At 49.0% G+C, this 24,921-nt stretch overlaps 2 protein-coding genes across 4 annotated transcripts in view; one reads left to right on the forward strand and one right to left on the reverse strand.

The window, feature by feature from the left end:
• The first annotated feature begins 3,330 nt into the window (after positions 1 to 3,330).
• PAM16 (presequence translocase associated motor 16) lies at positions 3,331 to 13,126 on the forward strand. Of its 3 annotated transcripts, XM_043974988.1 has the most exons (6): positions 3,499 to 3,637; positions 9,523 to 9,607; positions 10,581 to 10,717; positions 11,128 to 11,193; positions 11,898 to 12,033; positions 12,741 to 13,114. In XM_043974988.1, exons 1-5 carry the CDS (start codon positions 3,635 to 3,637, stop codon positions 11,982 to 11,984), a joined length of 378 nt encoding a protein of 125 aa, XP_043830923.1. In that variant the 5' UTR covers positions 3,499 to 3,634; the 3' UTR covers positions 11,985 to 12,033; positions 12,741 to 13,114. The 3 variants fall into 3 exon arrangements, with proteins under 3 accessions (XP_043830922.1, XP_043830921.1, XP_043830923.1); XM_043974986.1 differs by lacking the exon at positions 9,523 to 9,607 and having other exon boundaries at positions 3,334 to 3,637; positions 10,585 to 10,717; positions 12,741 to 13,126; XM_043974987.1 differs by lacking the exons at positions 9,523 to 9,607; positions 12,741 to 13,114 and having other exon boundaries at positions 3,331 to 3,637; positions 10,585 to 10,717.
• Positions 13,127 to 13,644: 518 nt separating this feature from the next.
• Positions 13,645 to 24,921, reverse strand: part of GLIS2 (GLIS family zinc finger 2) — a 47,467-nt gene continuing 36,190 nt past the window's right edge. The window contains exons 2-7 of the mRNA XM_043974980.1: positions 21,084 to 21,334; positions 19,970 to 20,178; positions 19,550 to 19,726; positions 19,328 to 19,461; positions 18,979 to 19,097; positions 13,645 to 17,831 (exon numbers count right to left, since the gene is read on the reverse strand). Coding sequence (XP_043830915.1) covers positions 17,044 to 17,831; positions 18,979 to 19,097; positions 19,328 to 19,461; positions 19,550 to 19,726; positions 19,970 to 20,178; positions 21,084 to 21,255 — 1,599 coding nt within the window. The 5' untranslated portion in view covers positions 21,256 to 21,334 and the 3' untranslated portion in view covers positions 13,645 to 17,043. The remainder of the gene's footprint in view (positions 17,832 to 18,978; positions 19,098 to 19,327; positions 19,462 to 19,549; positions 19,727 to 19,969; positions 20,179 to 21,083; positions 21,335 to 24,921) is intronic.

The raw sequence follows: 24,921 nt of genomic DNA on the forward strand, positions 1-24,921 counted from the left end.
TTTTTCTTTTAGTTTAAGGTCCTTTTGAGTGGTTTTGTAGGACATTTTTTACCAGCCCTTGGGAGGGGCATTCTATTCCCTGCCAATAGCACATCATTCCTAAATTTTAGGCATTATTTCACAAATCTAAATCCTCTTTTTAGATACCATCTTCTTAATTCAAATATACTTTTATCTTTTGAAGCCCTTATCTTTGATCAGCAACAAGGATCTAGTAGGCACATAGTAGGCACCTGATAAATGCTGATTGCCTGATCATAACACCTGTGCCCCTAAAGTTTTCAGCTTCTTGCCTAAGGCCTCATGATCCTGGCAGTACTTTTTATATGAAACACTGACCCACATGAATCAAGTAGGAAGTTGTCACTGGGATGGTGAAAAGCTTTTGAGTCGATATCATATGAGGATCTGATAAAGGAACTAAGAGACTCAAGGGGCACAGGGCTGTCATATGGAGGAGGCATGAGATTTGTTCTGTTTGGCCCTAGAGGGCAGAACCAAGAGCAATGGTTAGGAGATGAATTTTAGGTTTGAGGTCAGGAAAAAAATGAACTAAGTGGGATGAGATGCCTGGGGAGGTAGTGGGTTCCCCCCAGAAAGGGAAAATGATCATTTCAAGCATCATTTCTAACTACTTGTAGGTTGTGTTACCCTGGGGATCCCTAGATGATGTCCCTTCCAACTCAAATTCTGAGTCTGACACAAGGTGGATACATGTTGCAATATGACAGCCAATTTCTCTGGTGGTAACATAAGGTCTTCAAACACTACCATGTGCCTCTACTTCCCCTGACCTTCATTTCCACATGCCCAAATAAGAAGAGGCCTCCATCACTGTTCATTAGGTCTCCATGCTGGGCTTGTGATCCATTTCATAGAAGCATAAATCTAGACCTGAAAGGAACCTCAGCAAACATCTAGTCCTATCTCATTTTACAAAGGAGGTAAATGGAAGCCCAGAAAGGTAGTTGCTTTGCCCAAGGTCACTCTAGTAAGCATTTAAGGAAAGATTTGAATTTTGGTCCCGTGATTCTAGACTCAATGCTTTTTTTCTCTATACTAAGCTGCCTCCTTTTTGTCCAGGTGATCTGTAGTCCATGATCAGTTTTTGTTGTTGTTGTTTTGGGGTTTTTTTGCAGGGCAATTGGGGTCAAGTGACTTGCCCAGGGTCACACAGCTAGTAAGTAGTAAGTGTCTGAGGCCACATTTGAACTCAGGTCCTCCTGAATCCAGGGCTGGTGCTCTATCCACTATGCCACCTAGCTGCCCCTCACAATCAGTTTTTATCTTGGGAGAGAATGCTGAAATTGAAATTTAGAAAAGTCAGAATTCAGGTCCTATATCTGACACTAATTGTGTGACCACTTCATCTCTCTAAGCCAGTTTACTTTAAAGGAGGGACCTCTTCAGCACCTGACTTGACAGGGCTGTTGTTTATCTCAAGTGAGACAACATGAAAAGCACTTTGCAAACTTAAAGCACCACATACTGGCAGCTAGGTGGCGCAATGGATAAAGTCCTGGGCCTGATAACAGGATACCCTACTTCAAGTTATTTGACTTGTGTTTGCCTCAGTTTCATCATCTGTAAAATGGAGATGATAACAGCATTTACCTTAAGGGGTTGTGAGGATTAGACGAGATGGTCATTGTACAGTGCCTGGCACATAGTAGGTGCTATATAAATGTTATCTCTTATTATTCTTTGGGACCTCTGGTCCCTCAATTTCCTCTATCTTATTGACATATTATCTTACTGTTAATCTTACTGTCATGGGCCTAGTATCCCAGAAGTTCTCTGGGGTAAATCAAAGGACCTTCTCCTTGAGAAACTAAACCAAAGGACAGACACACCTAAAGAGATGTGGCACAGGATCAAGACTGAGTTAGCTCCAGGACCACCCCCCTTCATTCTAGTCTCCCCCATCCCCGGGGGAGATAAGATTAGGTGTGGCTGCTGCTTTTGTGGCACAAGGACAGAGATGGCTTGAGAGATCCAGAGCCACCCCTCACCCAACTTCCCCCAGCCACCACCAGTGGGGGATGGTCCTCCCCCAATAAGGGAATTTTCCACAGTCAGATGATCACCCCCATCAGTCCTCTATAAAAGTATCTGCGTGTCTCCTGTTCGAGGAGATAGGTATCTCTGTGCCATGCCTTCTCCCCATGGGAAGTCCAAGGATTTCTTGTTTGGGTTTCCTTTCCCTAGTACCCTAAATAAACTAGTATTTTATTCTAATTGGATTTGTGAGCAAGAGGGTGTAATTCTGGGGCGGCTAGGTGGTGCAGTGGATAAAGCACCAGCCCTGAATTCAGGAGTACCTGAGTTCAAATCCAGCCTCAGACACTTGACACTTACTAGCTGTGTGACCCTGGGCAAGTCACTTAACCCCCATTGCCCTGCAAAAAAAAAAAAATTAGAGGGTGTAATTCTTTAAAGAGGAATTCTTAAGAACCCCTATCCCAAATTCCCATCTATTTCCCCATAACATTACATTAGTAATATTAAAATACATTAATATGGTCTATCTTCCCTCCCTCATATCCTCTCCCCCTTTTACCTATCCCAGTCATTTCGAGGAGATAACTTCCCAGAACCTTATTCCAGATTCCATCCCACCATGTCTCAGAGATCCCCATGTGGTCCAGTATCCAAGGTCCCATTGTGTGGCTGAGATACGTGAAGCCCAGGGCTGCTGAGAGCAGGCAGAAGAGGGCTTCAGAAGAGCCTCAGCCTTCATGGAACCTGATACAGCAAAACTGGTGCCCGAGAGCAAATTTCATTCATTCACTTGTTTCTGGATTATGCCTTAAAATACGGGATCTCTTAACCTTTTCTGTGTGTGTCAAGGACGCCTCTGGAGGTCCGTGGAAGCCTTTGGATCCCTTCCCGGAACGTTTTTCAATGTACAAAATAAAATGCATAGGAGTACAACGGAAACCTGCCGGGTGGTGAAGCGGATAAAGACCCAGCCTTGGGGTCACAAGACCTGAGTTCAAATGTGCACTTACTAGCTGTGACCCTGGACAAGCTCCCCAAACCTCCCCCCCCCTTCAGCTTCCTCATCTGCCTCCTCTCCAGGGTTATTAGGAGGATATGTGTGCAAACCCTAAGTTATCGCTATGTTGTTACTAAGTTGAACTCGATACCGCGATATTTAAAAAACAAGCGCACGGATCCCTCCTGTCCTGAAGGAATAACAGGCTCCTGAAGAGAGCTGGAGAGCGTCGCGCTTCCCCTCCCTCTGTCCCCTCCCTTCCCCTCCCCTCCCTCCCCCGGCGTCGTCTGATTTCTGCCATCGGCGTTCTCCCGACAGGAGCACCAGCATCTCGCCCGGCCTCCGCCGGTCCAAGGTCGAGGAGAGCGAGTCCCAAGGTCACCTAGACTCTCCCTGAGACCGAAGGACTGCAGAGAGGAGAATCTCTCGCCTGCCGGAAGCCCCGCCCCTCCCTGCCTAGGCGTCACTTCCGGTAACCCCGCGACCCCTGCGCTCTGCAGGCATGCGCATCAGCTCGCGAGGGAAGAAGTCGGGGCACCAGAGCTTCTCCTCCTCCTCGACCTCTGACCCGCCGCCCTTCAGCCGGGGCCGCAGTCGCGGCAGTCGCCGCAACCCCGAAGGCCGTGTCCCGCCACCATGGTGAGCTCGAGGCCCGGCAGGGCGTGGGGTACGAGGGGGCCGCGGGGAGTGAGGAACCCCGGAGGGCCGTTTCCGATCTTTCCTGGGGGGATGGGGGAAGGCTGAGGATTGGGAGACGAGTTCGAGTTCAGACTCTGCTGTTAACTTAGCCGTGAGACCCTGGGCACGTCTCCCCCCGTTCCCACCCCACCCCCGACGCCCACACACTCACCTTGGGGCCTCAGTTTCCTCATCTGTCAACCATGGGGGTTGGACAACATGACTGATACTTCTCCCTCTGTTCCCTTTTGCCCGGCTCGTTCCCATCGGAGAAGCCGGTAGTGGGAGCTCCCGGGAGCCCTCTCCCCTCACCCCCCAACCTCGGAGGGCTTCACCAGAACCCTCTCTCCTGCCGGTCCTTCTTGGGGGGGCTGCCCAGTCCCCAGGCAGGTCTAGAATTTTTTAGGGAATTGTTGGGGGAGGGGTCTTCACCTAGCCGAGAAAATAACAATAATAACTCGTTAGAAAAATAGCTTTCCTCCTAGCCCTGTGAAATAGGGGCAGTGCAAGTATGGTTATCTCCAAAGGGGGACAGGAGAAAGGACTCACACAGCTCGATTCCAGCCCAGGTCTCCCCGACTCCCAGGTTCAGGGCTTCTCCACTCCAGTGGTTCTTGGAGTCAGGAGCCTGTGGTGTGCACAGATGCAGCAGCTTGATGTGGTATATATTCAGACCCTGCTCTCAGTTCTGCTCCTGACTTTCCCTGTGACCTTAGGCAAGTCATTTCTCCCCTCTAGGCCTCTGCTTTGCCATCTGTAAAATGAGAGGTCACATGATATAGATTTGCAGCCAGAAGGGACCATAGAGGCCATCTGGTCTGATCTCTTCTATTTTACAGATGGGGAAATTAAGAGCCTGAGAAATTAAACTGCTGAGTATCAAAGTTACAGTTTAAAGAAATCAGTTTTCCTGTCTCCAAGTCCAGCATTCTATCCACTATACCGTGCTGCCTCTCTAGGGATAGGGTGAGATAATCTCTAACACCCCTCCAACATTCTCTGTTGGTTGTCAAGCATAGTGGAGATTGGAACTAAGCAAGGCAGATAGCTTCTGAACACCAGGAGAGCTGTTGAAAGAGAATAAACAAAGATTTCTTGTGCATTTCCTAATATATGACCATGATGATTCACCCTTAGTTCTGAGGCTTGATATTGTAGTAGTTGCCTAAAAGTGGAAGCTGTGCTTGAATAGGAGAGGGGACAACAGGCCCCTTTTCTAGGTCTCGCTTCTAAGATAGAGATATTGAGTGAGAGACATGCTGTGTCACTGTTCCTTCCAGTCTCTTCCTTTTATCACTGTCAGGCTCACCACTGTCATGCCAGTGTCCCTACCTCCAACCTGTATTCAGTGTTGGAGGCTGCTGCTTCAAGCTACTGCTCTGAAGACCACCCCCCCAGCTGTTCTCGTTTGTTAGTTTCCTGGGCTGTAGTTATCAGCATTGAATTCCATAGTGAGTTTGGAAAAATGAACAGAAGGCTGTAATTCTTACTGATCAGAAGCATATGTACAGCTTATGGCCCAGGTTCCAGGTCTTGCCTCCAGTTAAATATATCTGGATGTATGCACCCAGTCTTGTCTGAAGTTTGAGGCTTCATTTTACTTGGAGACTATATTTTACTTGCTAATTTCCCAATTTACCTGGCTCAATTTTTCTCTTTCCCTGTCAAATCAGTGCTGCTTTGCACATAATTAGAATTCAGTGGTCATTGTCAGCCAGTGACAATCTTTGCATGTAGGGTTTCTCCGAAGTAGGTTTATTGTCTGTTTACATCATTCTGTAACAGTTCTTTTTTTTTTTTTTTTAGTGAGGCAATTGGGATTAAGTGACTTGCCCAGGGTCACACAGCTAGTAAGTGTTAAGTGTCTGAGGCCGGATTTGAACCCAGGTACTCCTGACTCCAGGGCCGGTGCTCTATCCACTGCGCCACCTAGCTGCCCCATTCTGTAACAGTTCTGAAGGGTAGTATGTATATGTTGCACTTGTAGTTTCTGTGCTTCAGAAGTGGAGCTAGTCAGTTTCATCTATGTCATCTATGAGCTATTGAACACTGGGACAGGATTATCACTGATAAGGTCCTGAAATACAGAAAGGCTGCTCACACTAGAGTGATGCTCATCAAAGGGTGGCCTAAATCAAATGAGGTCATGAATAGGAAAATACTTTGGAAAGGATTACTAAATGTTTTACAAATATAAGGTGATTTAATCATTCAGATTTCTATAGCACCCACTTTATGATTAATAGTAGTAGTGGCAACACATGTGTCCTTCACTGAAGGTCTACTTTAGTCAGTGACCCTGACTGGTTTTCAAAGGCTAGGCTAGCGGTATTCACGGCTGGCAGATCCTACCAAGCTGGAAGGGTTTTGAGTATGGCCCAGTGACAGACTGTCTTATCCAAGGACCAGTATAGCTAAGTGCAGAGATTTAACACCAGAAGGTTGACTGCCAAATGATGAATTGGGGTGAGAAGCACAGCAACTTCTGAAAACCATCTGATGAGGCTTGGAGGATTCACTGCCTGCATGAGTGAAAGTAATACCTACACTGATGAAATGGTAGATTGATAGATCTTTTTGAAATACTGGAATAGTATGTGTAGAAATCAGATAGCTCATTTCACATGGCAGGCTGAAATGGAATAACAAAAAATCCCAGATAGGGAGAAGGCTGGGAACCACTGGGGCTGAAAAGATACATTAAAGATTGAGTAAATCCAGCCTTTTATATACTGGGTAGTTATAGACAGTACCTACTAGACCTGCTTGGTTTGCTACTGTAAGGAATGTGCTTTGTGAAGTAGAAGCTCAGAAGAGGAGACTTAGGATCATAGAATCACAGTTATAGCTAGAAGGATCCCCAGAAGTCTAGTCCATCTCCCTCAGTTCATTTCAATCCCTGAAGTATTTAATATGTGCTAGTACTGTGCCAGACCCAGGGATAGATCCAAAAATAGTTCTTGTCCTCTGTGAGCCTGCATTCCACTAGGGGAAAACAATAGGTAGACAGAAAAGCAATTTCTGGAGGAAAGCACCAACAACTTCTGTAGGAGGTAAGATTTGAACTGAACTTTGAAGGGAGCCAAGGAGTCTCTAAAGTAGGGTTTAGGGTGGAGTAGGGATCAGCCTGTGGGAAGGCATAGAGACAAGAGATAGAACATTGGATGTAGGGAACATAGAGTATGTGAAGAAGAGTCATATGCAGTATGCTTGGCAAAGTAGCCAATTTGCCCACCTGGGAGTTTTTATTTTATCCTAGAGGCAAGAGGGACCTAGCAGAGCAGCAACACGGTGGGATTTTTGCTCTAGGAATATCAATTTGGCAGTTATGTGGAAGATGGAGAGGGGTCATACTAGAGGGAGAGACACCAATTAGATGGGCACCAGATTATAGGCAAAGCAAAGGGGACAAATACAAGCAATATTCCAGAGGTAGAATTGACAAGATGATGCAATTGATTGGATATGAGGAGTGAGTGAGAATAACAAGTAGTAAATGACTCTGGCTATAAATTTAGATGACTGGGGAGGATGGTGGCCAATGGGGTCCTTCTCAGAAACAGGAAAAGGTTAGGAAGAGGGATGGGTTTGGGGGAAGGTAATCAGTTATATTTTGATATGATGAGCTTGAAATAAGCTATGGGATATCTACTTGGAAATGTCCATTGGTCAATTGGTGATGCCTTATTGGAATTCAAGAGAGTGACTAGAACTCTATATAAAAATTTGGAATTTATCTCCATTGGAACTGCAATACGAGATCAACTGAGAGGGAGAGAAACAGAAGAGAGAAGAGTAAAGGCCCCAGGACAGAGTACTGGGGTGCACCCAGTGGGTTGTAGATGATGGTGCAGCAGAGGAGCCTAAGAAAGAGCAGTCAGAGAAGAGAAAAAAGGAGAGAGCAGTGTCAGGAAAACTCAAGGAGAAAGTGATCAATGGTATCAGATACTTTCAAGAGAACAAGAAGGTTGAGAACCGAGGAAAGACCATAGAATTTGGAAACTGAGATCATTTTACAGATGAGGAAATTGAGCCTGAGAAGGTTACATGTCTTGCTTGCCATCATAAAGGTAGAAGTAGCAGTGGGCACCATCTGTGCCACCCTACCTCAGATGGGCTTCACAAAGCTTAAACTCTCTGTCATTTCTTAAGAGTTGAAAGAATCTTGGAAGTCATGTAGTCCAGCCCTTTGTTTAACAGGGGAGAGCCAGAGGGAGGAATGACTTCGTCAAGGGCACACAGTCTGACAGTAAAACCCAGGGGAGCAAAGGATGCAATGGAAAGGAGGCTAGATTTCCAAGCAGGGCCTGGACTCAAGAGCCTTGGGGTCCTCTAGAACTGGAAGGGACGTTAGAGGACAGACATGTGTGATTCCAAGTTAAGCATTCTTTCTCTTCTGTCACTAGGAACCCCTCGGTTCATAGTTTTGCTGTGTGGCACCTTTGTGACTCTGTAAGTCATGTCACTTGCCTTGCCTCAGTTTTCTGTCCAGTCCCAGATCATACCCTTTGATTTGGATCTCTTCATCCCCAGCTCAGTGCTCTCTTCACTATGTGAAGGATGGTCTTAGTTATATAAAGCACAGGAAGGATTTTTTAGTCAGACATTCTATATTTCATCCATCCCCTACCCAGATAATCCTTGTCAGTAGCCTCATAGTCATCACATGTTAGAACTGGAAAGAACTTTAGAGAGCATCCAGTCTAGCCTCATTTGATGCATTTGGACATCTGCCTAGAAGCAGATACATAACCTCATTTTGTGGAGAAAGGAACTATGGGTTCTCTAAGAAATTGTCAGTGGGATCCAGTTTTTCTGGTAGGTCTGCATGGGAAGGCAAGCCCCATTGGTAGGATGTCTGTTACCCAAGGACCAGCCTAGCTCTGTTAGACAAGGTTCAGCTCTAGGTCAGCCACCGAGTAATAAGTTCATTGGCAAACCCATCAAGTTTTAGAAGGAGTACACCAATACCAGCTGAAACCACAGGTACTTGAAGTATATGACACACTTATGTCTCTATGTTTGTGCTAGGAAAGACAATTAAATTCATAAACTATCCTGTTAAGTCTTTTTTTTTTTTTTGGTGGGGCAATGGGGGTTAAGTGACTTGCCTAGGGTCACACAGCTAGTAAGTGTCAAGTGTCTGAGGCCAGATTTAAACTCAGGTATTCCTGAATCCAGGGCCGGTGCTTTATCCACTGTGCCACCTAGCTGCCCCCCCCCCCCATTAAGTCTTTAAACAAATTAGCTAATTGTTTCAGTTACATAGTGCTTTGATCATAGGTGCAAGTACAAAAGTGTTAACTGAGCCATACTTCCTGGTGTGAATTGGAAGACTTGTGAAGGTCAGACCACTTGTGAAATCCAAACACTCATTTGTTAAGGCAAAGCCTGTCAGCTATACACACAATTAAGTTTTTTGGGGTGTTCTTCAGTCTTCGGCTTATCTGGGACCCACTATCATAAGCCATCAAGTTATCTGTCTTCCTTCTTCCACCTTATAGTGGAGCCTTGCATTTTCATTTTCTGTTTATTTCTGGTCATTGGTTAAGTTGCATTGTTCAAGAGAGTAGAATTCCTTTCTTTCCTTCCTATCAAGCCTCACAGTACCGTGCTAGACCTGCTGTTGGTTTACTTGGAATGGGCAACTCAGCTGAAGCAGAAAGCTTAGAAAGTTAGGAGTAGTGGTCTTCCCAGGTCCTAGAGAAGAGATCAGCTGAATGCCTGTCCTCTCGCCCTTACCTGAATTTGTTAGCTGCGACTCTTTGGTAGATGCCCAGTGGAGAGCACCCCCAGACTTGGGCTCCAGAGCGAACCTTGCTGACTGATTGCTGGTTTGCCCACAGGCCAAATACCTAGCTCAGATCATCGTGATGGGGGTGCAGGTGGTTGGAAGGGCCTTTGCCCGGGCACTCCGGCAGGAATTTGCAGGTAAGCAGCATATCCCCAAACCAGGTTTCCAATCTTGAGAGGCTGCAGGGTGTGGTAGAACAGAGCTCTGGACTGAAGTCAGAGAACGGGGTTAAATCCTAGCTTTGACATTTCACAGTATGACCTTGAACTGTCACTTAGCCTCTCAGTCTCAGTGTTCCCATCTATCAAATGGAAATAATAATACTTGCACTCCCTGCCTCAGAGTCATGTGAGGAAAACTCTGTAAGCTCTCAATATTATTCCATGTTCTCTTGAGTTTGAGGCCATTCCACTTAACACTTAACAACTCCCTCATTTCACACGCATTCCAGAACTGAGACCCAGTGACACGTGCTGCACCTGAGCCGTTACCACAGTGCAGAAGGAACTGAAAAGACAGGATGTACTTTTGTATAGTGCCCTTCCTGGTGCTTTGTCCCATGAGAGCCTAGGCCTTAGGGCAGACACTGCCCGTTGCAATGGGCTATAAGCCTCTAAGTTCACTTGCCTTCAGATGAGAGAGACCTTCATGTTACCGTAGTATAAAAGAGAGGAAATCAAGGCTGGCTGGGGAGTGGGGGGGAAGGGTGGAGATAAGAGTCCAGGATAGATCATCACATTTAGGGGTTCCCCATTTCCCCTAATGTTTTTATGCAGAGCAAATATGATTGTGCTAAGGGTGATTCTAGGAGATGGTAGGGAAGGGAGTGGGATAGAACTGGAAAGGGGCCAACTTACGTGGCCATAAGTGTTGCCCAGATTAGCTGGCAGCATGTAGGAATCCTTGTCTCTGTTGTGGAACACTAGCCTTGCCATCCCCTGCTGAATGGCCTTCTCTTGGCTACCTCGGTTCTTGGGTTTCCCTTTGTTCCCTGGCCACATCGTGTGAGGTTTCCAGTTGGGCGTGACTGATTAGAACTCTGAGGCTGGCCTATGGGATTGCCAGGGGAGTGGTTATACGAGGCCAAAAACTCATTTTGTGTTTCTCCAGCCAGCCGGGCAGCAGCAGATGCTCGTGGGCGAGCCGGTCATCAATCTGCAGCTGCGTCAAACCTTTCTGGACTTAGCCTTCAGGAAGCCCAGCAGATCCTCAATGTCTCCAAGCTGAGCAGAGAGGAGATCCAGAAGGTAAGTCGAGTGCAGTGTGACAAGGAGGGACTTGAAACTGTGGTGTGTCCAGAGTCAAGGGAGAAAAAGATGGTAAAGGAAGCCTCTGATCTGTTCAGGAGAGGGTACGGCTAATGGTTCTGGAGAAGGAATCATGGCAGGAGCAGTAAGTCAAGTCCCACCAGGTAAAGCTTCTGGGCACCTCTCAGGAGCGTCTACCTTGATGGTTTCCTTCAGGTTGTCATTTTATAGCTACAGCCATCTCTGGGCAGATGGAAGCACTTGGAATTTTCCTTATATCCAGTGTAGCACATCTGTTAAGGTACCTTAAAGCCATTTAATCCAGCAGCAACCAAGAAGACACCCTAGCCCCATTGTTTCTGGTAAACATTAAGCTTACTATAAATATCCTTTCCTTTTTTCCTCAACAGAACTTTGATCATTTATTTAAGGTAAATGATAAGTCTGTAGGTGGCTCCTTCTACCTGCAGTCAAAGGTGAGTGACCTCAAGGCTTATGGTAACCTAGTTAAACTGCAGGATCAGTTTTGCCACTGGTGGGGGTTGGTGCGGACAGGGCTAAAAAGATCATTCATTTCCAGTCAGTGAAAATATAGTGGGTCCCAGTCAACGAAGCAACTTTTTGGGCTTCTATCCTGACATCCTGGTCTCTGACCAGTGCCTGGACATAATGCATTTCTTTTACTTCTGTTCCAATGGAATGTTGTCACAACTCAAACTAAACTCTTGTCATGAAGAGTCTATGGTTAGCCTCCCAGTGTTGCTACTTTTGGCTACCAGTATACTGGCTTGTATATGGCTTATGGATCTATTGAACATATTCTTCTGTTCTCACTGTGTTAGAATTTAAGACTAAATCATATATTAGAGCACAGACTGTAGCTTTTGCCCTGTATTTTGCCCCCCTTGGGAGCAGCCAGCACAAAGACAAACCATAGTAGAAGACCCCCGGACAATCCTGGAACTTTTCCATGAGATGAAAGCAGCATCCTAGATCTTCCCCAAAACTTCAGGAAACTGGCCATTGAATTCTCTGAGGGTGGGTGGGTGGGATACAGGGTCTCCTTATGGCTCTGGGAAATCATAGAAAAGGAAGAGGTGCCTCCTGTTTGAGGCCAGCCTTGGGTGGGGGTAAATGGTCAAGGAAAACAGTGAAATCTTGGTTCCCTATCGTCCCCTAGGTGGTTCGAGCTAAGGAGCGGCTAGATGAAGAACTCAAAATCCAGGCCCAGGATGAGAGTGAGAAAGGGCAGCAGCCCAAAACGTGACCACCTAGCCTCGCCTATCTTTGCTTCAGTGTGAATAACTTATAGCTCGGTAATAAATCTCTTTTCTGCATTTTTTGGTACATGTGCCCAGACGAGGCACATCATTCATTCTTGCCAGCCTTGGTTGGGGCAAGGAGTCTCTAGACTGGAAAAGAAATCAGGAGCATTTATTTACCTCCATATAATGTTGTACCGACAACCTCAACAGATGACAGAACGAAGCCAGAGAGCTTCATCCTCAGCTAGCACTAGTTTGTTAAAACTAGAAGCCTCGGGGGACAGCTAGGTGGCACAGTGGATAAAGCACCAGCCCTGGATTCAGGAGGACCTGAGTTCAAATTTAGCCTCAGACACTTGACACTTACTAGCTGTGTGACCCTGGGCAAGTCACTTAACCCTCACTGCCCTGCCCAAAAAAAAAAGGAAAAACTAGAAGCCTCTGAGTTAGAGCAGCCAGAGAGACGAGTCTGTTTTCCCCAGTCCTCCAGCTGACCTGCTGGACCGCCTGCCGACCCCACCCCCCACTCCCTTGTACTTTTTATGGCCTCACTTTTGCTTTTGTCCTGGGCTTCATTTTCCATCGCTGATCTTAGTTCAGCTACTTTCCCAAAAGTTGTGTTTTAAGAATAGTCTTGGGCCTTAGATATGAACTAAGAGTTCTTAGTTTAGGACCCATGAGCTTAGTTTTTCTTGTATTTTTGTAACTGTATTTAAGTATAATTGGTTTCCTCAGTAATCCTATACATTTTATTTTAGGCATTTCCAAACATGAAATTGTGAGATGGGGGGCCATAGTCTTCACCAGACTTCCAAAAGGGGTCTGTGACACAGAAAGGGTTAAGAGGCCCTCTGAAGATCACTCATTGAATAATTGCATTCAGGCCTGGGGGGACGTTAAGAGTCCAGTCTCTTCTGTCTGTGTAAGGAGCAACTTCTGCCTCATCCCAAGCTTGCAATTTCCCCTGGACAAATGCAACAGTATTGTGTGTAATGTTAAATGCTTGTGTTTGTGGTGTTTCCTTAAACTTGAATTTGGATACCCACAAGAGCACCGAAGAGCAATTAAGGCGGTTGTTCTCAGCCATGTGTGACATGAGCAGTCTGAGGTAGGGAGGTAAGGCAGAGAGTTAATCAAGGTAGGAAGCAGGAGGGAGAGGCCTAATGGCAAAATTTAGAGCCCCCTCTGCTGGGGCTGTCTCAAGGGGGCTCCATCTCCAGTTGTAGCCTTATTCTTACTCTGGTTTGGAGCTCCCACAGTCCCTGGTGAATGATTACTAAGGAATGTGTCATACAGAGTGTTAGCTACAAGGTCAAGAGAAGGTGGGGGGTGGGGGTCACTTCTCACCTTTGCTCGTTTTTTGAGTTCTACTTCCAGGGCCCGCCTTGGGTTTCTATGAGTATCTGGCTGCTGCAAAACCAAGGCACTGTGGAAATGTTCCCAGCCCTACCTGGTCCTACCTGTTCCCACCTCAGTACAGACCCTGCCCCCTCCAGTGTGAGAAATGATAAACCCAGGCTTCCCAAGTGCTATGTGATTAGGTGAGGTGAATCCTGGTGAACAGGAGAGGTGGCTGCTAGTTGTGGAGCTAGTGTTTTATTTGGTCTGATCTTTGACCCCATTTCCCAGCACACTCCAGTACATGCAGGCCATCTTTGCAAGTCACTTTTATTGTTTCTTTATAAACTTCCTCTCACATGGAGGAATATATTGTTATAGTCATTAGCTTATCTCTCTTTTTTTTTAACTCTATGCTAACAGCAATGGAGCCAAGAGGAGGAAAAAACGTAAGCTACAATAGAAAGGCACTTAGAAACTGTTAAAATACTGATATCTTGGAATGTGCAACAACAAACCAACAATGACAACAAAAAAAGTACACCGGCCCTTTAAAGCCTAGTCTATCACCAAATCACATGCTGAGCTAATGTTAACTCTTTGAGTGCCATGTTGCTATTCTCCATGGGCTTGAATCTCAAACCACCACCCCCAACCCTCGATGGTCACTCCTGCCAGTCAGGAAGGGCAAATACCCCTGTCTAGGGGTAACTGTGGGCCCTAGCACTGAGCCAGCCAGTCATTTAAGGCCTGGGGCCCTGAGGTGGTTGGGGTGAGGGTGGCGTGTCTGGTTCCTAGTAGGGGACTGAAGGAGGAAGACCAGCTCCCTCCTTCCATACTTGTGTCCCCTCTTCAGTGGGAAACCCCAGCTGCTGTAATGTGATCACAGTCTGGGGTTTGAAAGCCCAGCAGAGGCGAGGGCCAGGACAGAGTGACCCCTCTGTGACAGAAGGGCAGTCGGGGGGGGGGGGGGGGGGGGGGTGTGGCGGCACTGAGCCACCCAAATGAGAAGAGGCAAATATAATCAAGGATGTCAGAGTGGGAAGAGACTCGTGATCATTTAGTCCAACCCCATTTTATAGAGGAGGAAACTGAGGTCCAGACAAAAGAAGTGACTTGAACTAAAGTCAATAGAAGGGTTAGGTGACGGAACATCCTAAGTCAGTGGCAGAGCAGGGAGCTCGTATATGGATCTCCTGACTCCCCAGTCCAGTGCTCTTTCTATGACACCCAGGCTCCCTCAGGAGAGGCAAGAGGTAAAGTGCCCCCGGGGAGGGAGCGAGCCAATGTTATGCTCTCCTGAGAGAGCAGTCCTAACTGTCTCACAGCTGGGATAGGAGGGTGGTGGGCAGAGAAGAACAAGGAAGGGCGGGGCTATGGGAGTGGACCCTCATCCAGGACTAGGAGCATCCTGCTGAGGTGCCCTTTCATCTAAAGGGTTTCTTTAGCTTATTCATGCCTGCAGTACAGGCCAGGCCTTCTCTGGCTCTGGAGAGTCTTAGATGAGCTTACAGTACTTAGGGTTCAGGTCCAGGCAATCCAGCCATCATCAAACAGATAGGGGGGGGTAGCACACCAGGGGAGCCGACCAAGAAGCTCCCCATCCTTGGGGGGGGGGTCCAATAACACATGCAGTGTCCCTTTTTCTCTGGCTGTAGATCTCCCAGAATTTACAAGGCCAAGGGGTTTGGAGCAGCATGGGGCTGGGAACAGGGAGAAATGGAATGGCTTGGGCTGACCCATCAGTGGAAATAGTGGGGTCAGAATGCTGGTTTTCTTCATCTTCTGCTATCTCCCAGCTGAATTCCTTAGGATCACAGATGGTTAACCTCCCATACAAACTGAGTTGAAACCACAGCCACAACCTCCAGGATTCAAGGCTTCAACCAGGTGGCTCCAACCAAAGTTATTCTAGCAAGCTGAGCCTGTTCCGCTCTGAAATAGCCAGTGATGGAAGCCATGGGCCATTTAGGAGGGTACCTCTACTTTCCTTCTGGTCCTGAGTGTCGCTGGCTGACCCCACCGAACACCCTACCTAGTTACTGCCCTACCTCCTTACTGCTTCTTGGTCCTAACAACCTTTCTGCTCTCTTCCCTTCTAATTCTGTAATGTGAGAACCCAGCCAGAATGCCTTCCTGGTAAGCGGTCTTGACAATGCCCTCCGTCTTCTGCTAGCCCCAGCAAAGGCTGAGGCTAGGTTAGAACCCACTTCCCTGCACTAAGCCCATGGGCTTAGTGGGTCTCCTAGGAAATGGATGGCCAAGGGAAAGCAACAGAATTCTAGAAGCAGCACGGCAACCCTAACTCATGTTCTCTGCCCATCCTTTTCCCCAGGCAGAGGTCCTACATAGAAGGGTGACAGCAGGGAATGATGGGGCTTGGCAGCCGAGCACCATGGCTGATCTGAAAACCACCTCAGGATGGATCAGATTCCTCTATTCCTCTCCTGTTTACTGTGAAAACATCAGTGTGGTGACCTTAAGCAACCATATTGTAGTTGAACCTCAAAAGAAAAAGAAGTTCAGGAGAGGCAGATTCGGGGATTTCCAGGGCTACCGTCTCCAAGATATTTGGCTATGGGAATGCCCCAGCCCTGGTGAGGCCTCTCCTCACCCCAGAGTTGGGGTCTCAAGTTTTTTTGCCCAGCCAGGAAACAAAGGATTCTGCCCTGATGGCCTGAGTTGGGTGGCACGGCTTTATGAGAGGGGCAGGAGGGAGCTCTGCCTGCCTTGGTCCTCTTCCTCAGCACAAAGTTGACAGAGCTAGGGGGAGCAGCCCTCCCACCCTACCCCTAGGGTGGGAGATACCTTGTCAATCAGCAGGGAGGGGAAAGGGAAGGACCTGTTCTCTCCTGGCACTGCCAAGGTCTGCGTCTGTCTTGCTCTCCCTCTGAAAAGCGGGTCTAGAAGGAGAGGCGTCTGTAGTCTCCCAAAGCTGGGCTGGGGCCAGCTCTGAAGAGGAGGAAGGAGAGGCTATGGGGACCATTGGGATTCTCCAGGCAGCCATGGGGTTAAAATGTCAGGGATGAGGCCTCCATTGCTGAGAGTGAGATGCTAGTCCTTTGACCTAGCTCCCTCCCACTCAGGCTATGAAGGCAGCATGTCTGGCCGGAAGGAGAATGTGATGGGACAGTGGTCAGTTGGCACCAGATAATCATGGAAGGTTAGACCTGAATGCCAAGAGCCAGACAGCGGAGCAGCATTCCCAAAGGGAAACTGAGGAGGGAGAGCAGAGGAGTAGATTTGGTGCAGCATGGACAAAGGGACTGGCTATTGGGGTTCCCTCCCTAGAGAGAATCGGGACCAGACCCTCTGCTGAAGGCAGAGGAGCTGGATGGGGAGAGAGGTCAATAGGATCTGAGGTGCTCACTGTAGGCCAAAACTGCTTTGCTTTTTATCTGATGGGATTCACCTTTCTCCTTCCATGCCATCATTTCAGAGGCCATGGAGATGAGGAGCCCCTAGAGTGACCTGTTTCTGTCCACATGGGTTTTATCTGTACACACAAGCACAAAGCTAGCCCCAGGCCAAGGCCTGCCTCTTGCCAGTGTGTCCTGGTTACCTCCTGCCCACCTCACCGGGACTGGACCAGATATGGCCGAGCCCTGAGGGAGGACATTATTGCTATTTCTCAGAAGAATTTCCGTTCGTCGTGACTGGCTGAGGGGAGGAGTCTCTGTCCAGTCCTTTTCCCTCTCCCTGGCCATGGTTGACCTCAGGACATCAGTTCACCACAGCAGGCTTGAGTAGCACAGAGCCTGGTGGGATGACCACCCAGCCAGGAGGTAGCGCTTCAGGACTGGCTGCTGAGTTCACGCCTGTAGATAGGTCCAGCACGGTACCTGGCAGCAGGGAAAGTCCATCTGGACCAGACCGAACACGGCCACCCTCAGTCCTCTCTCCGGGAATCTTGCGGCCTTCGGCACCCAGAGCCTTAGCACCTACCATCCCGCGCCCCTTTTCACCCTCAGCCTTTCCCCCCGCAGAGCCTGCAAGTAGAGAGACAACAGGCAGGCTCAGCCCACTAGCCCCAAAGGGTGAGGGCAACAGTGGGTTCTTAGCCAAGTTGAGGGGGAGTACAGGTCCTGGGAGACCAGGTCCTACACCACTGCTCCCACCACAGGCCAGGGTGCTTAGATCAAGGGGGGCAGGCGCCAAGGGCAGGGGCAAGGAGGCAGGCAGACCAGGAAGGCCTGGGCCCCCAAAGAGTGCAGCAGGGTTGGGGATGATGATCTGGGCCCCACTGACGTAGGGGCTGTCTGGAGTGGGCAGCTGGGGCTTAGGGGGTGGTCGAAGCTTGAGCAGCTCTTGCTGCTCATGGGAGACGAAGTGGCCGTGGGCCTTGATGTGTTTGCGCAGGGAGCTGGGGTCTGTGTAGCGTTTGTGGCAGCCAGGCATCTTGCAGTAGTAGGGCTTGTCCACGTAGTGGGTGCGTGTGTGCTTGAAGCGGTCACTTGAATTGGAGTAACGCTTGTTGCAGCCCTCGTAAGGGCAGATGTACGGCTTCTCCCCTGGGGAAAAAGGACAGTAGCAGGAGGCTGAGAGCCTCAGTGTGACCCTTCAGATCTCGCCCACCTCCTCCTCTAGAAAACCTTCAGTCTCATTCCCTGATTCCTTAGCTGGGCTTTCCAAGCTCTCAACAACCCGATGCCTCCCCAGAGAGTCCCATCTTGTGGAGTTTGAGGCCTGGCTCTGCCCTTGGCGAGCTTTTGTTGCATTTATGTTACTCACCTTCCCACACACTGTGTTCTCATCAAGGTAGCCTTCCTACCAACCCATGTAAATGACACATCTATTCCCTGTGTTTGGAGCGCTGCCTCTCCCCACCTCCACCTCTCAGAACCCCGAGTTCTTTAGGACACTGCTCGGCAGCACCTTCCCCATGAAGCCACAGCTGCCAAGGTCTCATCCCCATGACACATTCCTGTCTTCTCTGTGTCATCTCCCCCGCTAAAGTATGCTCCTTGGGGACAAGGGACAATTCCATTTTTGACTTCGTGTCCCCAGAGCTCAATGCAATGCCTGATACACAGTTGGTGATTAATAAATGCATACTGATCGGTTGATTTTGAGAAAGCCATTTCCTCTCTGGAGCTGTTTTCTCAGCCATGAAATGAGGCAATGGGACTGGATGATCCCACTTTTCTCATTTTATCTCGACCACTCTCATATATATGCTACTGTCCAACCAAACTGGACTAACTTCCTCAAACAAGTCCTGAGCTTCCTCACAGTGCTTCTGCTCACTTGGAATTCAGAGAGGAAGCCTTGTCCTGGCTTTCAGGGTCCAGTTCAGTGCTACCTCCTCTCTGAAGCCTTGCCTCTGAAGCTGGAGTTGATTCCTCCCTCCTTTGAATACCCAGGATACTTTGTGCCTCTCATTATTATTTCATTCTGTCTCATACTGCTCCTGATTTATAATGGTCAGTACAGTGAGGATGGTGCCTCATTCATCATTCTATTCTCCCTAGTGTTCAGGACCATATGTAGCACACAACAGTGTATCCAGAAGTGAATTGTGTGACGCTGTCTTCCTGGGCCACCTCCCCAGCCCTTCTCAAGCCTAAGTGAGATAAGTGAGTCTTCCCTGTCCCTGATTACTTCCTCCTCCAACCCCACCATTCCCCCTTCTCTCATCTGAACCCTTCCCAGGCCCACCTGTGTGTGATCGATTGTGAATCTTAAGGTTCTCTAGGCGAGAAAAGCTCTTGTTACAGGTGGGACATCGATGTGGCTTCTCATTAGTATGAGTCCGGATGTGGATCAGCATCTTGTACCTTCCAGACCAAGAAAGGAAGGGGCACCAGGTGAGCCAAGATGAGTGGAGCTGAGCCCAGGGAGGCTAGTCCCAAGTAAGCCCTCCCTAGGGCTTCCCTGCCCTGGCCAGGCCCGCCCCGAAATCTCTGCTCCCTTAAATGAAAGGCCCTATAGACCAAGTCCAGTTAGGTCCCATGCTTGGCCCGAGAAGCCCCTCCATGCTTCTTCCCTCTCCCCACCATGCGCACACCTAGCATTGAATCCTCGGCCATGGCGGGCACAGCCCTCCCAGTGACAGCAGTAGCCAGCCTCCTTCTCCGGTTTGACGTGGAAATCATTGACGTGGTCCACCAGGTCTTGCAGCAGGTCAAAGAGCTGGTTACACTGCAGGGAGAGAAGGAGAGGAACCGTCAGACTCGTTGGATCGTCATTGGGCTCCCTTCTCTTCCCCCCCACACCTGCCCATCCTCACCTTGGCCCAGCGACAGACAAGTTGCTTTTGCAGGGGCACATCTGGAGAGAGGCACTTCTCCTTAGGTGGGGTAAGGAAGGAGGAGGAGGGCAGATGCAGTGCCCCCCCTGAGCTCAGTGGCAAGAAGAACTGGAAGGAACTGGGAACTCCATCAATGTAACGAAGAGACTGGAAGTCCTGGGGAGGGGGGCAGAGAGAAGGTTGGGAGAGAACTGGCAGTGGATCTGTACTGGGACACCTCCCCCTTCCCTCATTATGCTTCTGCCTTTACCTTTCCCAGGATCACCCCAACCCAAGATCCACTCATCCTGTGCCTCTGGATCAGCCCCACCATTTCCACTTCCTTTCCACTTCCTCCCACACCTCACTTCCAGGAGTTTTCCTAGAAGATCCACCCTAATGCCCATATCCCAGACTCACATGGGCAGCAGGAGTGGGTGGCAGGTCCCCGTTACCCTGGCGCTCAGGAGACAGGGAGGTGCTGCCACTGGGAGAGTCCAGTCCTGATGGCGGTGACAGGCTTAGATCCACCAGCGGTGCTGCTGAGAAGCGGCCATCCCCCTTCTCAGGAAACTTGGGGTTCAGCAAGAATCCTGAGTGGGAGGGGAGGAAATCAGGGTGGCCCAAGACTAGAAAGAAGGGGGAAGAGAGTGAAGAGTCAGTGCCCTTCTCTCTCTGAGCCCCCACCCACCCACCCACTGTGAGACACAGGCCTATCCCTCCTACCCTAGAGTGACCACAAAAACGACTCCCAGATATCATTTCAGTCATTACAGTACTAAGCTTCAAGGAATGGGCATGTAGAGGTAGAGAATGTACCAAGTATGTGCCCACCCAGAACAGGACGTTCCTTTTTGCCTTTCTAACAATCAGAAATACCCCAAAGTAGACATGGGCTTCCTTGGGAGGTAGTGAGTTGGCCATCACTGAAGGTCTCCAAGCAAAGGCCAGATAACCTGACTGTCAGGAAAACTGCAGAAAGGCCCCCACTTTTGGTATAGGCTGAGCTACATGACCATGCCATTGAGGTCCCTCCAGCTCAGATCCTCTGATTCCATGCCTGATCTTAGTCTGGCTATCATTCACTCCTGCCTCAAGAACAAGCGACTGAAGAAAAACCTGGTGAGCAAGGCTTTGCTGGAGACACTGGTGCAGCACAGGACTGAGCCAATGGACCTGAGTTCAGATCTGCCAAGGATCTGTTGTGTGACCTTAGATGAGTCATTTCCCCCACTCTTTAAAATTGAGGACTGGACTAGATGAGCTCTGATTTTCCAAGTTTTATGCCTTCTGAATTTCTCTCTAGAGTTGATTGTCCCCTTCAGGTTTTCTGTCGCAGGCAATTTTTTCTCTCCATGATACTCATCATCCGAAAAACAGCATCCTTCATAAGTATGATTCCTCAAGAGGTCATTCCCCTCTGGGGATCCCTGCTCAGCTGGGCACTGTACCCATGGCTATATCTGGTCTCAGGACATGACCCTAAGTCATCAGAGGCTAGCCCTCCCCTCTACTCCACTCACAGATACAATACCTGAAGGAGGGGATCCAGGGGATGCAGGGGCAGGGCCATCATCTACCAGGCCGAGCTCCCGGTGCAGGGTCCGGTGGCGGACGTGTCCCAGAGCCCACTCCTGCTTCTCTCGCGCTGCTCGAAGCTTGGTGATACTCAGCTTCAGGTCCAGCGGCTCGTCCAAAGAGTGCATGGTGTCAACCAGGGGCCGGTGTGGGTGCAGGAGAGACACTCCCTGGCAGGAGGGAAGGGGATGGGGGGCAGGCAGGAACCTGTGGTAGGAAACGGGTAGCAAAGTCAGGAACTCCCCCGGCAGTGGCCCAACCTCATTTGTGCAGCAGCTGCTTCCCAGCCACTGGGCCGAGGAGGGTCCTAGAAGTCTGGGGTCTCGTGTTCCCAGGGAGGCCAGTTACCATCACTCTGTTCTTTAAGTATTTAATAAACATGTATTAAGCACCTACTATGTACAAAGAACCATTCCAGGCACTGCAGAAGATGCAAAAATAAGCCACTGCTGCAAAGGAGCTCATAGTCTACAAATTATAGGGGGAGATAAGACACATATACAAAAATTGGAATGGGGACACAGCATAAAATGCTAAGAGATTAGATGAGGTTGATTTGAACAAAAAGGGAGTGACAAGGAGAGCTTCACAAAGGAGCCGGGCCTGGCAGAACTGAGAGAATGTTGAGGAAAGGGGGAAGGGCTGGGAGGGTATTTCAGGTAGGAGAAGCAAGGCCAGGTCACAAAGGGACCCAGTAAGAAAATGGAGAGGACTCAGTACAAACCCATCCCTACAAGGGGAGGAAAAATTCATTCTCTATCCCACTGAAAAGGGTCAGCTCTCACCATCAGCCATCCAACTGTCTGGAATTTCAGGGCCTGGAACTGAACCAGCAGCTAAATCTAGGCACTGGCCAAATCCAAATATTTCTTATTGAGCCATGAGCCCAACCCAAGTCTCTTTAGGAAAAAACAAACAAACAAACAAAACCCAGACTGACCCAGAACTGAATCTGTTCGGTCAGAATGCAGTCAGGGCACCAGAACATTTTGGGAAGCGAATAGTTCCAATACCTGGCATGGTATAAACACCCATTTACTAGTCTATCCAATCATCTTAGAACAAATACTGGATTTGCGTTCCAGCTCTAAGATTTAAATTGTGTGGCCATGGGCACATTACTTTGTTTCTCAGCCTCAGTTTTCCCATCTGTACAATGGGTGTGTTGGCCTAGATGGTGTCCAAGAGTTCTTTCAGCTCTGAGAACCTGCTGGCCGGGGTTAGGCTGGGGAAAGGGTAATAGCCATATTTATTCATATCTGGGGACCAGGAGTCTAAGGACCATTGATTCATACCTGCCAAGCCCTGGCTACCTGCTGCAGGAGGTAGAGCCTGTGGTACATACATCTGTCCATCCTGGGCAGAGTTACTTAGCAACAGACAGAAAGAAAGAAGGGCAGCTTTACAGAGGAAGGGAAACTTATGCCAAGTTAACGACAGCCTTTGAGATCCCTCCTACAACCACACAAGCTGCCTATCCCCATCCTCGTGTAGGTGGATTACATGTCAAAGTATGCATGACCAAACTCAAGACATAAGTGAGCACACAAAGGTAAGTAAGACCCCAGCCCCAGGGGTTCCGGAGAGCTAAGGGACTCCCAATCCTGGAGGGAGTGGCCAGGCAGCCCTGCTGTTCAGTGATGTTCAAGGTGAGGATATCCCAATACATTTCTCCTGCCAGACATTTCACAGACACTCTCCCTAGACCACCACAATACTCCCCCACTACTTCATAGAAGTAAATGACTTGCCCAAGGTCACAGAGCTAAATAGGAACAAAATCCAGGTCTCTTAAGGCCATTAAGAGTCAATCCTTGGGGCAGCTAGGTGGCGCAGTGGATAGAGCACAGGCCCTGGAGTCAGGAGTACCTGAGTTCAAATCTGGCCTCAGACACTTAACACTTAACTAGCTGTGTGACCCTGGGCAAGTCACTTAACCCCAACTGCCTCACTAAAAAAAAAAAATTAAATAAAAATTAAAAAAAAAAAAGAGTCAATCCTCAAAGAGCAGCATGAGCCAAAGCTAAGCAAAAACCCACCAGGATGCGAATCAGGAGCTCCCAAGGGGACCAGAGGTAGCCAAGGGGAATAGGAAATGGGTGTGAGGAAGGGTCTCCCCCTGCAAGCGACTTAAAAAAGAGCAACCCTAAAGCAGGGAAATACTGTCAAGGAGGGAAGGGGTGGGGAGCTAATATCCCAAATGCTGCCACCAGGGGGCGCTGGTGACTGCGTCACTCTTCCTGGTTAACAGGCTTGGCCACACTCCAGGTTTCAGGGAGGACCTGAGGAGAGTGTCTTTCTTTGCCAAGAGCCCCGGCCCTGGGAGGAAGGATGGGTGTGTGAGTGGCTTCTCTTGGGGCAGCTGCCCAGACTAGAGGCTGGGACCCCCTCCTCATCCCAGGGCAACTCTCAACTCACCCGGGCACCTTCTGCATCAGCAGCATGATTCGGGGTACAGGGAGTGCACAACTCTTATTTCGGGGTCCTCCCGCATGAGATTTGATCAGGGCTCCGGCGCGTCCCTCTGAGGGTCCTAAAGCACTAGGTATTTCCACGAAGGTCCTTCGTGAATGAGCGAAAGGGATGAAGCCACAATGACATGACTGGATTTCAGACACTGGGACAGTGAGCAAAGAAAAAGCCACAGCCATGACATTCTAGAATTTGGGACTGGAAAAGCTACAACCTGGTCCATCCACATAGGCAGAAACTCGGGTCTCAGGAAAAAAAGAAATAAAAAAAGAAACTCAGGTCTCAAAAGTGATTTGCTCAGGGTCACACCGCTAGAGGGCACCATAGTGCACTCAGGAAGACCGGTTTTTTCCTGAGTTCAAACCTGTCCTCACCAGTTGTGTGACCCTGGGCAAGTCACTTCACCCTGTGTGCCTCAGTTTCCTCGTTTGTAAAATGAGTTGGAGAATGACATGGCAAACCACTCCGGTATCTTTGCCAAGAAAATCCCAAATGGGGTCACAAAGAGTTGGACATGACTGAAATGACTAAACCATATACTTTCCACTAATTCCATGCTATTTCCTCTTTTGTTGAAGCCCCACCTGGAACCCTCAAGTAAATCCTCCCCTCTCCCTCAAATCAACTCCACTTATGGGTGATATAGGCTGATCTTGTCATTCTGGTACCACTAAGCTCCCCCCCTTCTGACTACAAATGGGGATACTGAGGCAGGCAGGGGAGTGATTTGCAGGGACAGACCCACACCCACACCAGCTGGGGTCCACATCTCTTCCAGACCCTGGACAGAGCTCCCAGGTCAAGCACAGGGCATCTCCAGGGCCCTGGGAGAGGCAGGGTGGGGTCCTGCCCCTTCCCCCTCTGGCCAGCTGTCCCTCCACCTGTTTATTTTTAGCCCTGGGCTCTGGACCTCCCAGCAGCTCCCCCTGAGTGCTGGGGGCCCAGGCTGGGCAGGCAGGGAGCCTGGAAGGAGGAGGAAGGAAGTAAATATTTATGCTTATTAAGAATTCAGGAGCCAGGAAGGCTGGGAAGGTTGGTGCCCCCACCTCCCACCCCCTACTGCTCTCTCTGTTGGCCTCCAGCCACAACCTCAATCTAACCACCCCTGTGGGCCCCAGGTCAGAGGGCCCACACCATGAGGCCTAGTGAGGGCCAGGACATTTCTAGGCTTTGCAAAATTTTTCTTGGGGAAGAGGTGGGGGGTGTAGATTTAAATTCAAATTCTCTACCAATAACATCTCCAATTAACAACACCTCCAGTATTCTTCCCTCCAGATTACTATCTCTAGGATTAACCCACACACAGTAACACCCTAGTAATC

This window comes from Dromiciops gliroides, chromosome 1 (genome assembly GCF_019393635.1).
Source record: "Dromiciops gliroides isolate mDroGli1 chromosome 1, mDroGli1.pri, whole genome shotgun sequence".
Taxonomy (NCBI): domain Eukaryota; kingdom Metazoa; phylum Chordata; class Mammalia; order Microbiotheria; family Microbiotheriidae; genus Dromiciops; species Dromiciops gliroides.